The sequence below is a fragment of the Meriones unguiculatus genome, chromosome X (genome assembly GCF_030254825.1).
Source record: "Meriones unguiculatus strain TT.TT164.6M chromosome X, Bangor_MerUng_6.1, whole genome shotgun sequence".
Classification (NCBI taxonomy): domain Eukaryota; kingdom Metazoa; phylum Chordata; class Mammalia; order Rodentia; family Muridae; genus Meriones; species Meriones unguiculatus.
The window spans coordinates 129,448,842-129,465,509 of NC_083369.1; the positions used below are offsets into that span (position 1 = coordinate 129,448,842).

The 16,668-nt window shown below is 38.4% G+C and overlaps 1 protein-coding gene across 2 annotated transcripts in view; it reads left to right on the forward strand.

Annotated features, from left to right (window-relative positions):
• Window positions 1-16,668, forward strand: part of Wwc3 (WWC family member 3) — a 110,064-nt gene that overhangs the window by 69,288 nt on the left and 24,108 nt on the right. For both annotated transcript variants that reach the window (XM_060375562.1, XM_060375561.1), the window contains exons 6-9: window positions 2,899-3,028; window positions 4,094-4,243; window positions 6,702-6,775; window positions 13,474-13,716. In XM_060375562.1, the coding sequence (XP_060231545.1) occupies window positions 2,899-3,028; window positions 4,094-4,243; window positions 6,702-6,775; window positions 13,474-13,716 (597 nt within the window). The remainder of the gene's footprint in view (window positions 1-2,898; window positions 3,029-4,093; window positions 4,244-6,701; window positions 6,776-13,473; window positions 13,717-16,668) is intronic.

Consider the following 16,668-nt stretch of genomic DNA (forward strand, 5'->3'; position numbering starts at 1 on the left):
ATATATATATATGAAGAGGGTTTGGGGGCAACATTTGACTGGGCATATGAGTAGTTTTCTGGTTTGACACAGTGGGCAGTTGGAGCAATTGGCTTTGAGTATGTTGTTAGCCTAGTGATAAAGAAGATGAGTACTGATAGGAAGAGCCTTGCCTGTCTTTCTCATTGCACTTCCTACAAGCTCTGTAGCCTTCAGCAAGTTACTCAGCCATCCTGAAGCAAACAATGATTAGCACTCTTAATAATAAAACTAAAAAAATTAGGTAGTTCTTTGGCGGTTATTATGACTTTCTATATGAAGTGGAATATACTGTTATTTTGTAAAAGACAAAATAATTGAGTAGTCATGTGAATTTGGCTGGAGTTTTTATATGCATTTATTTTTGAAAAGCAGATATCACTCTGTATCTCAGGATGGCCTGAAACTCACTATCTATTCCAGCCTTAAACTTAAGGTGTTTCCAGGCTCCCTGTCTATCACACCATTTAGTTTAACAACATCCCCTCTGTAAAACTTCAGTCCACGACATTGATTTTTGTTGTGAAGCTATTATCAGTAATAAAGTATAGGGTAGAAACTTTTGTCAATATCACACTCAACATATGGGTCAGGGTACTTGTAGTGAGTGAAAAAGTCAGCCATTTTGGCAGAAGGGGAACTGCTTTTTAGGACAAAAGAATTTAGAAAATGTACAAGAGGTTTTTATACCTGCTGTTACCATTTTTGCAATTGGCTTTTTTTTTTTAATACCTAGCTGATACTATGCTGGGGAAATACACATGCACATGTGCATGCACAAACACAAACATTTTGTTTTAAGACACAGTTTTTCTGTGTATCCAAAGCTGGCCTTAAACTTGTGATCCTAAGGCATCACGTGCTTGGCAACTGCCATATATACCACATTTGACAGAACTTTTCATATTTTACTGCTAAATTTCATGACAACCATCAAGGTGCTATAACGTTAAAGCTAAACATCTCAATCAGTTGGATGAGGTGTTGTGAAGGAGCCAAAGTAGGAATCTTTTGAGGACAAAGAATTACAATACCAGCTGGCAAAAAAAAAAAAAAAAAAAAGAATTACAATACCTTACTGCCAAAACATCAGTTCATGCTCATATAACTTAACTTTTCTTTTCACTTATTTATTTATTACAATTTATTCAATTAACTTCTAGCATGGAGCATTATAGTTTAAAAATACATCAAATTAAATAATGTATAACTAAATAATTTTGCTTTGTAGAAATGTATATTTGAGAAACTTATAGGGTATAATTGACCCATTATGGAAATGGCTGTGGAGTCAAGTTGTGATTGGATTTAAGAGTGTAATCATGCAATATGTGGGGTCCAATGCTGTATGTTTTGTAAGGGAAAGGACTTAGGCTCTGTCTTCATAAATGTTCACAGTAGTTGATCGGTATCATAGAAATCCTCACTGGTTCTATTGCACTGTTTCATCCAGGACTCAGTTTCTTGCTTCTGTATTTACTCTTCTGTTCCAAGGATACCAATAGGTCAGGTCAGCTTTGGAGCTATGCTTTGCTTTGCATTGTGACATCTATGACAAAAAAAATTTATTAATAATAATAAAATAGTAAAACTGGCAAGTTAATATCTTTTCTCCAATGAGTAAGTAGTTTTACTATCCTGATAACAATCATTATTACAAACATTACATTCTAGAACTTCTTCCAGGTGAGTCCTTTCCTTACATATTCTCTTTAAATCTTATACCTGGCCTGGGGTAGCAGTATTGTTAGTATTCCCATTTGAGATACAAGGAAGTGCGTCAAAAGACATGGATGATTTGCTTAGGGTCCCACATAGAATTCCAGTGACAGAGCTGGAATTCTGTGTCTCCTCACAGGATGCCACATTTGTGTAGTGGAAAACCAGGAAGTTTGAGCTCACTACCAGTGATCCAGACATTCAGGGTAACCTGTGGGAAAACTATTAGGCTCAGAACCTGTGTAATGGTGGGCTTGGAACCTGAAGAGTAAGGTAGCTGCTTTCCAGGGAAGGAATTCTTTCCATGTCTGGACCAGTTTCTCCATTTCCTTAGCCTTGAGGGCTTCCTAGGCTAGAGATATAGGCAAAGGGAGACGTGACAGAGGACATGTTCCCAAGACTGCATGTCATTGAAAGGTGGAGCCAAGTCTGTTTCATGTTCTGTATTGACTACTCCAAGCCAGGCCTTTATGTGCATAGGTTAACTGAGTGGATAAATAGACAGAAGTTGGGAGAGAGGGTGGTGAGAAGAAGGAAGGGAAGGAAGTTTTGTTGGATAGGTGTTTGGACTGAATAAAAGCATTAAGATAGAAAAGAGTGACAAAGTAATAGCTAGAATAAAATAAATGGAGAGGGCATAAGTTTCCAGGTTTTGAGTGATGATGATACGTGCAATGGTAGAGTGCCTGCCTAACAATTCCCAGTATCACAAGAGGTTCCAATCTCTGTTCAAGTATTTTATTGAAACATATTACTTCCTGTTATTTCCTACACAAATCTCACCCATAAGTTTATTTAATGAATGTATTTAATGAATGTATTTAATGAACCACTGATTTGATAACACTTAGAAAAATGAAAAAACGTCGGTTGTCCTCCCAGAGAGGGGCTATCGAATCTCATCTGTTACTCAAGCCTGCTGCTTAGTGGAGGATAAGGTCTTCCTGCCTTACACAGGATCCTTCTGGAGCAAAGACAAATGTCCATTACTCAGGTCTCAGCTCTTTATATTTTCCATAAAGAAGGAAGGTTTCATGGAGTCTTTACTATTCTGTGCCCAAACTCTGCTTTTGTTTCCCACCTTTTTGTGATACTTCTGAATATTTATTGTTTTTTAAAAAGGATGTTATGATCTCATGTGGAATGACTTTAATTAAACAGAATTGACCGGAAGATGTCAACTTCTCACACCAACTACAAACTGGATGAGGCCCAGGCTATAATGAGTGAACTCCGCACTATTAAAAAAGCCATTTCTACAGGCGAGAAGGAGCGACGGGACCTGATGCAGGTAAAGCCAAGGCTGACTCCTGAAAAAATTCAGCCTGACCACCAATCTGTAATTTATTTATTACATGTTATATATTTACTATATATGTAATTATGACTAATATATATATATATGTGTGTGTGTGTGTGTCTATTTTGTGTACATGCACAGCATGTTTAAGTAAGTGTATTAATTTTTGCCTGACCTCTTTCATCTTATTGAAACTCAGTATGTCTGGCTCCTTCCCAGAAGCCTTTGTTTCAGTTCTGAGCAAACTGCCTGAGTTCTGTTGCCACTTGTGCTTTCTGGTTCTGATGTTTTCAGCAATGCCTAAAATGAATAGGTCCCAAAGCCTAAATAAAGAGTAAACAATTTTATGTCTCTAACACAAATGAGCTTCATGTGCCAGAGTGTGTACTTCTCATAATTTTGGGCATACTAGCAGCTAGCGGAGATTACTTCTGACCAAGTAGCATAATGGGTGAAAATCAGGTTATAAAAGACTATTCTGGGAGATGTTTTCATGTTTGGATTACGTATAAAAAATTGAGGTGGCATGCATCTTTGTCAGACCCAGTTACTGGACATTTGGGATAGGAATGCTTTTTTAATTAAGAAACACACAGGGGGCTGGAGAGATGGCTCAGAGGTTAAGAGCACTGACTGTTCTTCCAAAGGTTTTGAGTTCAATTCCCAGCAACCATGTGGTGGCTCACGACCATCTGTAATGATATCTGGTGCCTTCTGGTGTGTAGGCATATATTCAGGCAGAATAGTGTATAAATAATAAATAAATAAATCTTAAAAAAAAGTAGCACACAGGCTTAAAAAAGCAGTAACAATGGCACCATGACTATGTTACCAGGATTCAGTTTCTCTTTTACTTAAATGACTAACAGTTTTATTTAAATTATGTGCACTGAAAAGGATGTTTTTGTAAAATTTTAATGCTAATGGGGAGTAGGGTGAGAGACCTCTCTGTTCATAGGTTGTAGACCACTTTGAACCAGAAAGAAACAGTTGATTCTAAAGGAAGAAAGTACGTCATCTCCACTCACAGAGCTTGTTTTACTCTTTCTTTTCCAGAGCCTGGCCAAGCTTACTGACAGCTTCAAGAATAGCTGCTCCATTATGGACACGCTACAAGATTTTCCTCACAACATAGGCACACTTGGTGACTCTGCTGTCCCTCAACAGTTTTGTGATGCGGGCTCTCAGACTGACACTATAGGGGAGGTATGCTCACCCAGAGCAGAGATGAACATCGTCAGAGAGGAGTCACTGGCTTTGGTGGTGGTGGTGGCACACATTTGACTTAGCTTTTAATTTCTACTTAATATTTTCTCATGATTAGAAGTCTTTAAAAATGGCAGCCACTTTGAGGGCATTAAACTTAAATTTTTTCTTGAAATATCCATGACATTTTAGAGTGTGGCTTAGCAAACGATTTCTGCAAAGGATCAGATAGTAAATATTTCGGCTTTGAAAGTTAGGTAGTCACTTCCTTGACTAGTCTTATCATTCATTATAGTGCAAAAGGTGTCTTTGGTTGATACATAAGAAAACGGGCTTATTGGGTGCCAATAAAACTTTACTTTCAAAAATAAGCAAACAAACAAACAACAACAACAAAAGGCAGTGGACTAAACCTGGTTCCAAAATCAGATTGCTGATCTCTGGTTTAGGCTGTGATTTCTAAAGCCTTATTGCTCCATAGCTTAGGATTATACCTTTTTTTTTTTTTTATTTTCCATTTCTTGTTTTTCTAAAACAATGTCAAAAAAATTGTTTGCTTGTTTTTTGAGACATGGAACAGTTTTAGCATACTCTCCTTTTGATAATCAGTAAACCATTGACTTAGATACACATATACACACATTGGGAAAATAATCACTTGAAACTGGGGAGTTAAAAATCAAAAGCATACTATTTTAATATCATTGGATAAAGTTTGAAATTAATTTGCTATCAAATGGAGAACAGTTTGAAGGACTTCTTTTCCTTAAGGGTTATTAAATAAAGATAAAATATTAGTGGAAAGCATGATACCACTCCATTAAATAAAGGAAAACTTAAGAGAGAAAAAAGTTGTGGGAAGGTGTGGGTTTTAGTTATTGGTAGTTTGCAAGTTTGAAAAATAGTGCCTTTCTTTGGGAAGTATAGTATAAATTATAAATTGATATGTCTTAGATGTCCTGGAAATAACTCGTTTTCAATTTTTATTTTCATTATTGCTGAAAATATATTTAGACATGTTTTAACAGACATCTTCTTTTATTTAAAGAACATGGTTACCACCTGTAATACACAGAAGAATCTGTGAGGAAAAACACTTAACAATTTTGGAGTGAAGGAAGGAAACAAGCACAAGACTTATTGAGTTCTGGAAATGACTTTTTTCTTCTTATCCTAGAGTTGATTTAGAATTTATAGTTCTTAATTAATTTGAGTGAAAAAGATAAGATCAAAGCTCTCCAGTGATTTCAGTAAGACATTCTAAAACTGACAGGCTGGGAGTAGTGGCTGCTTCTGTCATTCCAGCTGTAAATTGTCATGGTTTATAAGCCCCAAAGTTTACTGGGGTCTGCCCTAGCTTGGCAGCTTTACAACTGTTATCTTAGTTTAACCTTTTTTTTTCTTGTTCTGTTTTGTGTGGATTTTGTTACCTTCAATATAATTGGCATGAAAGTATTTAAGCCTACTACTGATAGTATTCCAAGCATTTAAAGTGTAACTCAAAGGTGATACTCCCCAGTCCAGACCTTGCCTTTTTTTTCCTTTTATCTTTTGTTTTTTATGTCCTAAGCCTTGGAAAGGTATCCTTCAGCTTCTTCTTTATGAAACTAGTCTGTTTAATTTAGATCTAGGGATTAGAGTAGAACATCTGATTTTGTCACTTTGGCAATGTGGTATTGGTTCTCAAGCCCTAAGGAATACCAGAATCCACAAATGATTATGTCCTATATGTCAGATAGCATGCTATTTGCACAGACATATGATTCCTCCAGTTCACTTCAGATGATCTCTAGATGATTTTTAATACCTGGTATGGTACAGGTTGTTATTACACTCTTATAGTTTAGGGAATAATAATAGGAAAAGTATGCCCGTGCATGTACAGTACAGATGCAACCATTGTGAACTTAACTACATTTTAAAACCATGGTTGGTTGAATCTATAACATGGAACTCAGAAATATGGAGAGTTGGCCATGTTTTGTATTAACTGCTGAATTGGAGAAGTAGGGGTGGATGTTTTGCCTTTTTGTCAGCTAAGAGTAAGTAATTGCTTAGTTAATTGAAATGTAGTTCATTTTTGTTACTTGCAATGATATATATTCATACATAAATATATATATATCTTATTTTGAAAACAAAAATAATACTAGTTTTAGGACCACATATAGATATATATTATATTTATATATAATATATATGTAGATATCTATATTTCCCTTGTTTTAAAATTTAAAAAAAATATAGCACTTTTAGGACCAGAAGTCTCTCCAGCCTGTCTTTTAGCCTTTAGCAGCCAGGTATTACTTCTAGAGTTTCTCTAGGCCTTTGAAAAACACAAACATTCAGTATAAATAATACTCCTTTTTTCCCAAAAGTTTAAGTGAATTTTCTGTTTTGAAAACATGTCTTTAATATTCGTACTCTTTCTTTTTTTTGTTCCCTGTGTTCTGGAAAGTTTCTCTTTGATGATAAAACAAGACTTGTAGACCGGGTCAGACTTAACTGGCAGTATGAAGAAGCCAGAAAAAGGTAAGAAGCACACTTTCACAGTATGGCCTTCTAATTCCCCCCCCCTCCCCGCCCACAGAAAAAGGCTGAACATATCTTTAGTGTCTGACTGCCTACATTTTACCAGAAAACAATTTCTGATAAAATAGAAAAGAAGGTCCTCTATTCTTTGAATCTTCTTAATATACCTGGTGAACTTTTAAGTACTCTTAAAATGTGAAATTCTCAGTATTACAAGATAAGATGATGTGAAGCCATTAGAGACTTCTGCAACTTTCACTGTCATACCAAATACTTGAGAATTCTCATTCTACCCTCCCTTTCTTCCCACCTACAAATAGCATCCATTTGCCAGGCCAGTAGAAGGAAACTGCCTTTTCAACCTAAAGGCATGTATCCTTTAGGTTGATACAAGAAGTCATCCATCTTACCATCAAAAGCAGTTTGGTACTGATAGATCAGCAGGTATTTATTAGACTTCATTTGTTGGAGACGAAGTGGCATCATTTGTGTTGACCTATATTGCATCTTAACCTGCCTTCTGCAAACTTGCCATTTATCAGGGTTTGTCCCATGGGTTTATCTTTTTTTTTTCTCTCTATCCCTCCCACCACTCTTCACCATGGACATTGGCCAAATCCTTGCATAGCAGAATATTTTTGCCTCTGTAATTTTAGTTTGCTACCTTTCTCCTCAGGTGCCCAGGTGCTCCATTTTCAATATTTGACTGGTTTACATGAACTCTGTTGAGGGACATTTTCTCTAGTATGCCTTATAAAAAGAGTCTGAATACCAAATAATTTTAAAATGTGTTTCAGAAAACCACGAAACATAGATTTTCATTTTCTGTGCAGTGCTGAGGATAGAACCCAGAGCATCACTCATGTTAAGCAGGTGGTCCAGCACTGAACTCTATCCCAGCTGCCTTTTTACTTTATATTTTCATACAGGATCTCCCTAAGTTGCCTGGGCTGGCCTTGAAATAATGCTAGCCCAGACAGACCTTGAACTTGTGATCTTCTTATATCAGCCTCCTGAGAAGCTAGGATGATAGGCCTGTACCTCAAGTCCCAGACTGAAGAATAGCTTTACAAACACCCTATTTAGTTATGGACTACATACTGTTTTAATATTTTGGGGCGGGGGATTGGGAAGAGCAAACTACCAGGAGAGTGAGGGACTTCCTAGAAGCTTGACACTTGGACCAATGTTGTGAGATCTAGGATATCAGCTTTATAAAACTTGGTTTTTTGTTTGTTTGTTGTTTGTTTTTACTTCCTGCTATGGCAGTAGCCTAAACCAAAAGCTACTTCTCTTTACTGGACAGCATCATACCAGTTCTTCTAGGACTTTTCAGGGTAGACTTGTGGTTTGCAATGAATTTCCCAAGTTCATTGGCCAGTGCTGGTTACCTCTCTGGTTATGTGCTTCATTTTGCATGCATTCTTTCATAGTAGTTTTGGGTGCTTGTGGGGGCGCTTGTTTCTACTGACAAGTCCTCTGCTCCTTGCTTGTTTCGAAGTGGGACCGCCAAGTGTGGGTGCTGGAATTTGCTGTGCTGTATTAAACACAGAAAATAGATTATTGTTACACTTACAACCATAATTGTTATGTGTTGCTGTGACATTTACCAAAACATAGCAAGTGACTTCTTTGTTCTAGAAATCATGTCAGTACGGACCCAGTCACCTTTTAAATGTTGAAGTAATACATTAAGTAATACATTTAGGCGAAACGTTGAGTATCAGAGTATTCTTTCATTTGTTAGAACCTGGTTGAGATGTTTACTATAGCTACTTAATAGAATCCAGGCCTTGTACTTCTACCTTAGCAGCAGAGTAGAAGTTTCTCAGAAATGAAAGACAAACAGGATTTTGCAGGTATGGTGAGGTTAAGCATCTCAGAGTGGAGAGAGGTATTCTTAAATGGTCTGAGGAAGCCTAATTCTAACCCAGGATCCTTGTGAGATAGGCTCAGGAAGGTCAGAATATTTTCACATTACTGGTTTGAAATTGTGGAGATTTTTTTTTTTAATTGGAAGAATGAGTATACTTGAAGCAATCCCAATGACGCAGATGGCTCCATATTTTTAACCTAAGAGCAATTGTTGCAAAACTGCACAATTTGTAGCTGTTTCCGTGGAAACATTCAGCTAAGACAGGAACAAAACATGGTGTATCCAGTTCCTGTGTCTTGCTGTCAGGATTGGTCTTAGTGTTCATCGGTTGTCAGGATTCAGTGATAGTGTGACTCCAGTTAAATTTTATTGCTCACTTGGATTTACCCCTTCTTTTCTCAGGTGACTTTGTATGGGCTTTGACAAGTAAAGAAAAGCATATTTGCTATTGTAACTCCATCTTTTCCTTTTGGGTGAAGATAAGGAGTTGAAGACTTGCTGATTTTTTTTTTTTATTATTATTTTAGAAATTTTACTCTAAAGAGCTGTCCTTCTCAAGGACAGAAAATGTTAGAGAGGGCAGCTGAGAGACATGGTGGGTTACTGGTATATTGACAGATACTTGTTGTACTATGTGTTCTAGATGGAAACTTCCTGAATTTCCCAGGTAGAAGTTAGTGAAGTGCACACTGACCAATCAGTATTAATTCATTTTGCTGAAGAGATGTCATGTATCCAACGTAGATCTCAGCTGAGATTTTCTTTGACCTTTCTTTCATAAAAGTAAATATTCACAAGAAGAAAACTGAGTGAAAATATATGCCAGAAGAGATACAAGATCTGGACTTAGAATTGAAATCTGAAGACACTAGTTTCTAAGTTGGTATCGTAGCAATAGGCTCTATGACAGGTTTCTTGAGGTTCTGCTTGCTAGTCCAAACATGGGAACATGGAAAAATTTTAGGTCTAATTTGGTATTATTCTTGATGTGTTTCAAATGTCTTTTTAACATTAAAAGTATACATTTTTCTTAGAAAAGGCAAACACTTTAAGATTTAACCATGAACTGTGAAGATCTGAGGAGCTTCTGCAGCTAAACACAGGTTTCCACTCATAGTTTAATATGCCTTTGGTTGTGACAGAAAAAAAAATCACTTGGTCATATATCAGAAGTGAACCATACTTCATATTTTACATCTATATTAGACCTAGTCAGGGAAGAGCATTTAGAAATCATGTAATAAATATGAAACCTAAAGTGAGATTTTTATTTCACTTCTTCACTTTCAGAGCATAGGAAGACAGATATTTTAAAACTCCTAAAGACATTTTTGAAAGATTATATGTATGCCATAAGATGTTTTATCTATCAAAAAGAAGAATCAATAAAGTACATAGTGGATTTGTTAAATAAAAAAAAAAAAAGGAAAGAAAATCCCTTCATAATTTTATGTGGCTTTTAGGGTTCTTTAAAAATTAATTTGGAAGAGGTTTTTAGGGGGAGGTGGGTTCTGGAAATTTTTATTGTGGCCTTGCATTTCAAGCACTTAATTTCATTGAAATGAAAATTAATTTCATTCAAAGATAATTAATTTCATTCAAAGAAAAGCCTTTCTGGAATTTTTTTTCCTATAATGTTTAGAATTAAAATGATGGCCCTCCCAGAAATGGGCCTTTAAGCAGTGGATCACCTATTTAGCACTGATCTAGAAGAATGCACAGACTCTGGCACATCAGTGTTTTGCCTCCAGGGTGAAATCTGCTTCCTCATGGAAACTTCCAATAGTAAAGATGCTTCCTTCCTGTGAGTCTATTCCAGGCCCTTAGTCCAACAGATAAGGCATGCTACTGAAAAGGCCAGGGAACTGTGCTAGTGGTCAGTCGTTGGGGAAATCTTTTCTCCTATTGCTTTTGGCTTCTAGAAAAGACAAACCACAGACATATGTTACTCTTTCGACCTGACTGAAGAGGGCTCAAAAGTCCACCTCCAGAGTGTGGTCACAAAGAAGGGGCTTGCCTTTTCCAACATGTCAGTATTCTAGATTCTGAGGTAGCTTGAAAAGCAGCTTACAAGCATCTTCATTGTTGTGAACTTAGAATTAAGAAAGCAGTGTGCTTAAGCATGGAAATGCTTGCCTAGTTTTTATAACTTTTCCAGATGGATTACAAGAAATCATCCTCATCCGGATCTTGTTTCTGCTGGAGAGGTTGGCCCTTCTTAGCACATTTTTTCTGTAAGCTATGAAAAATAATAGTACATGGTTTAATTTTGCCTGGTCTGCTGTTTCATTATGCTTGAGGTGAGCAGGCTCTTTGAAATTTTTCCTGTGAAATTTTCTTATTTCAATAAAAAAGTTTTTCTGCTCATCAATTTTTCTAGGTAGTGTGAATCCCTTGAGATTTTCCTGGGAAGGATAGAATTATCTGAAACTGGATCTTCTACTACCCTCAGCAAATTGAATCCTTATAAATACCAGCTAACATAGAGCTTCCAGGCTCAATGGAGTCTTGATTTTTTTGTATTTAAACCATAGGAAATCCAGTCTGCTCAGGGGTGGAGCGGTAGGGGTGATGTATAGATTAATGATAGAATAGTTACTTAACATGTATGTTGTCTGGAGATGGCTCAGTAAAACACCCATACACACACGGACACACACACAGAGAGAGAGAAAAGAGTGCACATGCATACACCATACACACTTACACACCCAGAACATAAAAACCCTCTGAGAACTCAAAAGGAGTGCTTTGAGATTATGTCTGTTTGTATCATAGCTGTGACTGTGGCTAGTTTTAGCTTAGCTTAAATAGGCTTTCCAAAGAAGCAGATAAACTGAAATAAAACTATGCTATGAGGATATAGCAGATTTTCTCATTACTCTTCAAGTCTTCTATATTTATTCTTTACATTTTATTAGCTTACAGTAGATTGTTCTAGAAATTTTATTGGGTATACTCTCTGATTTGCCACTAAATTATTTATGTTCCTGCTCAGAGTGTGTTTTCCTTGGGCCTCAGTTATATACTACTGCCATAAGTTTTAATTCCATAAATTAGACATAGGTGGATACTTTAGCCCTGTTTAGTTGCCTAAGACACTAATTTTTTTAGTGACAAGATTTGGCATCATTTTCCAGTACATTTTCAGGACATTAGTTTTAAGTTAGAAAACAACTTATCTAATAAAGCTACTGATACACAAATAGTGTTTCTTTACCTCCCTGGAGAACTGGGTTTGAATAAAATACATACATTTAAGATTTAGCCTGCAAACCCTTTTCCTTCTGGGACTATGGATTTCAGGTTGACTCTGTACCCAAAAAAAAAGGAGTCATGTCCAGTTGTCTAGCATTTGTGAGTCCCTGCATACATATCTAGATCAAACAGCACCTCATTTGGCGCAGGGCTGGGCTACAGTTTATTTAATGCATGAGGTAACTCCAGTCAATTGGTAACATCTAAGTGGAGTTTGGGTTTAAGAAAGATTCTGAGGGCTGGACCCAGCATCAAGAATTCAGACATGGTTAATGTCTTGTGTCCTGGGCACAGGAGGTAGGCACTCTCATGCCTGCTCCTGCCCTACTTCTGCCATTCCCATATTTGTGAAGAACAACATCCTGTCAGTGCCTGATGTAACTTTCTAAAGGTCAGTTAGCACCTTCCAGACTGGGCAGAGTTGCAGAGGAAGAAACACTGAGAGTCCTGGCTGTTCGACTTGAGTGAGTAGCAGAAGCGCCAGGAGGGCTTGCCAAGACCCCAACCTCATGCTGCAGGAGTCAGTAGATCTGGGCTGGGGCCTGATGGTTGGCCTTTCTAAACGCTTCCAGGTGATCCTAGGGCGCCAGCTCTGAGGCTCTACTTTTATAATCACTGCCTTGAGGATGTGTGGTGCCTGACACTTCCATGTTCACACAGATTTCTGTCATCTCAAAAAGTCCTTGGATTTTTATTTTAGGAAAACTTTGTACTTCACAGCACTGAGTTCATGTTGGGTCTGGCATTCCTAGTTTTTTGTTTGTTTGTTTGTTTGCTCTGTTTTGTTTTTTGCCTTAAAGAACCCTTATCTAAAACATACTGCTCACCCTTAAGTGTGTTTTAAGTGTGAGCCTTGTCTATTTCATTGCACTTATTTCAAAGTATTCTTAATCTGAATTCAACACCACTTCAGGGCACAAGTGTTGAAGTCTGTTTGCTAGGCAAGCACTTGGAAATTAAGGGCCATGGAAGTATTCAGTCACTCAGCTTTTGTTTAGTATTTGCCCCTCCTTAAGACACTTTTCAATCCCATCTGACCTGGGTTCTGTGGAAGGAAGGAATGTATATGGAGCCTGGGGCACCAGCACTGTTATTTTCAGAAACATTCCTGATGGATGCATTTTCCTCCAGTTCTTTTCCCAGTGTGTCTGTTAGTACTTACCCCTGGGTGAAGGTGCAGAAAGGCAGAGGCTCCTTGGATGACCAGTGTAGATACTGATGATGGTGGAGAAGAGACACATGAGCAGCTTCCTTCCTCTCTGGGATGTTGTCATGTAGGAAACAGAGTGTAGACATGTAGAGGACTGCTAGCCTTTTTGTCAATTCTTTGAAACAAGTACAATGTAATTATTGTCACCTCACAGCTCAAATGAGGAGAGATTACAAAGGACTTCTGCAGTTCATCACCCCTCATTTCCAAATGCTATTAAGTTGAAGATTGGAGCAATTATTTCACCATTTATTTAACTAAGTGAGTTTATAGATTCAGCGATGGTGAAGAAAATGTATCCACATCAGGTTTTTTGTTCATCCCTATCTCTCCCTGGCCCTCTCTCTGTCTCAGAGTCTCCAATATTCAGCAGCAGCTGGCTCAGCTGACTAATGAGTCATGGCCGGGCATGGCAGAGGCTGACAAGGACAAGCTGCAGCTCATCAAAGAAAAGGAGGCCCTGCTGCAGGAGCTGCAGCTCATTATTCAGCAGCGAAGGTCGGCAGAAGATAGGGCCCGGCTGGAAGAGGAAAGGAGGCGCCTGGAGGAGGAGATCCAGCGTGCTCGGGCCACATCTGCACAGGGTGCCACGGAAAGGTGTGTGGATTTCCAGGACTTTGGAACCAGAGGGTAACGCTTCTTGAAATAAACCAGCTAGAAACAATAAGTGGATGACTTGTATATGGTTTGAGGATGTTCTTAATTGGTAAAATGCTTGGACCCAGAAATGTTTCCAATTTTGGTATATTTCATATTTTTTAAAAACTTTCATTACATTTTGGTTTGTCTTGTATATGTATGTATATGTGTGTATATGGGTGAATGTGAGTGTGTACCACAGTAGTAGCATGAAGATCCCAGGAAAACTTGAAGCAGTCAGTTCTCCTTCCATAATGTGAGTCATAGGGATTGAACCCATGTCACCAGGCTTGGCAGCAGATGCCTTTTTACCTACTGAACCATCTCACTGGCCCTAGATTATTTTATTTTGTACGTATTTTACATATTGGGCTAACCATTTAAAAATCAAGGTATAGCCCCTAGAATCCGTTCTCTCCTCTCTTCTTTCTTTTTTCTCTTCTCCCTTCTTTCCTTTCCTCCTTTTGTCCTTTTCCTTCCTTTGCTTCTTTTTCCTTCATTGTTTGAGACAGGGTCTTATATACCCAGGCTGGCCTCCAACTTGCTTTGTAGCTAAGTTTAACCTTGTGTTATTGATCCCTCTGCATCTATCTCTCAGGTCCTGGGTTCACAGGCATTTGCCTCCTCTTGGGGCTGACGTTTTTGTTTTTAAGTTTTTGAGTATTTTGTAGATGCACTTCTATGAATTTCAGAAAATCTAAAATGCACTTCTATGAAAATCTATGAATCTGAAAATCTAAAATCTGAAATGTTCCAAAATCCCAAATCCTTACATCATACTTAGGTGACCAAATATCTTGAGATTCTACATCTATTCAGATTTAGGACTCTCAATTCAGGCATGTTCCACTTCCCCTGAGAACAGCTTGGCATATTTCTTTGCTATGTGGGAAATTGAATCAAATGCCTTCTGTGCCATGAGAGGTACCAGCTGCTTCTCAAGGCTCCTTATGGCTACTCAGAACTGGGACATGACAGCCAGGAACTTTCATTACTCACACCTGTAAACCCAGCACTTAGAGGTGGGAAGATTGCCTTGAATTTGAGACCAGATCAGGGTGCATAGAAAGTTTCAGAGTTTGATAGTGGGCTACAGAGTGACATATTATTTCCAGGAAAAGAGAAACAGACATGAAGAAGTGGTGGAGGATAGCACTAGACAGGGAAGAAGGACAAGCATCATTTACACTGTTTTATTTATTTTTTCTGGTGTGTGTGCTTGTTGCTTCTGCCTGCAGAACAGTGCCTGTGTGGGATTTGAAGCAACAGCAGGAGGATTTGGGGAGGGGTCCAGATGGTGTTCCAGCTCCAGAACAGGGATCCTCTGTTGCCTAGGGGTAATTGCTCCCTGTAGCATTGTGGGTGTCTCCCTACTGCTTTTATCTCTGACTTTGATTTCTAGCCAGTGAAGCCAGAGCTTTCTTTTTACAGTAGGAAGTAGGCAGCCTTTTGTGAGTCCAGTTTGGAACGTGCCTCTCCTCAGTTACTCTTGAGACTCTTTCAAGCACAAGACACGTGAAGCCTGTGTCTTTTGTATTCTCTGATGCCAAGTTGTTCAGCCTTTCATCATGTGCCACGTCTCCTGGTTTCCATTCGCTGCCTGTGATTGCGGAGTGTGCCAAAGGCTGGGTCTGCTTTCCACATTTAACAGCTGTCAACGGTTTATCTGTGGCTATCTGCCGAGTTTTGAGGAACCCCACTTTGTTAATACACTGGCTTGTGCCAATTCAGTGTATTGACATGACCCTACATTGTATCTCTCTGAGCATTGTCTACGTAGAGTTTAAGTAATCAGAATTATTTGACTTGAGTAGATACATATAGTGATGATTTCATTGTGACTTCCTTTTTTATTTTATGTTTGTTTGTTTTGAAACAGGTCTCACTATGTAGCTCTGGCTGTCCTGGAGCTCACTATATAGACCAGGCTGGTCTCAACCCCACAGGAGATCCACCTACTTCTGAATGCTGGGTTAATGGCATGCACCACTATACTTATTTTCATTGTGACTAGCAATCTTGACATTTGTATGCTCATTGTTAATCTTTATGGTAGATGAATGGTGGCCTGGAAGCATTTGGGGCTTAGAGCCCATGGAAGCATTGGAAGGAAGTAGTAGAGTTTGAAGAGTTCAGGTTAGCCTAGTAATGAACAGAATGAATTTTAATTTGCCTGAGATGAGAGCATGCCCTACCATTTCACTCCAAACCTACAGCTGATTCTGAATTGCAAATGGTAGAAAGAAACTGAACTTTTTTATTGTGTTCTTAGGCTTCAATGCTTTCTTGGGTATGCATTAGCTTCTCTTCTACCTTGGTATGTTGTGGATAGGAGGGCCCAAAATTCCTGTTGTCCTCTGTTCAGCAGGATGGATTTGCTCTACAGATGGTGCCTGCCTCTTCAGAACCTCCACCTTTGAACCCTTGACTCTAGCTACCCTCCTTTCCCCTATGTGAAGTTCAACATTACTAGTACTGTGGGCATAGGATAAACATCTCCAGAACTCTCTTGGGACAGTGTTAGCTCCAATGTCTGGGTCCAAGGAATAAGACAACAATTGCACCCAGATGGTGGTCTCTTGTGGTTTCTCAATACAGGTTTCTCTGTGTAGCCTTGGCTATCCTAGACACACTTTGTAGACCAGGCTGGCCTTCAGCTCACATCACTCTGCCTGCCTCTATCTCCCTGAGGCCTGGGATTAAAGGTGTGTGCCACCATGCCAAGCAGCAAGTTACTTTCTTTCCATGAGTGTTTGTTTCTTTGTCTGTTAAAAGGTGGATAGAATCAAGTGAGCCATAAGAAATAAGGTGTGACATGATGCCAAGTTTTAAGGGCATTGTCCATTTTTTATGTACTTCTATATTAGGACTTCTAAACATGTCTTTAAAAAGTCCACCCAAGAAGGCATT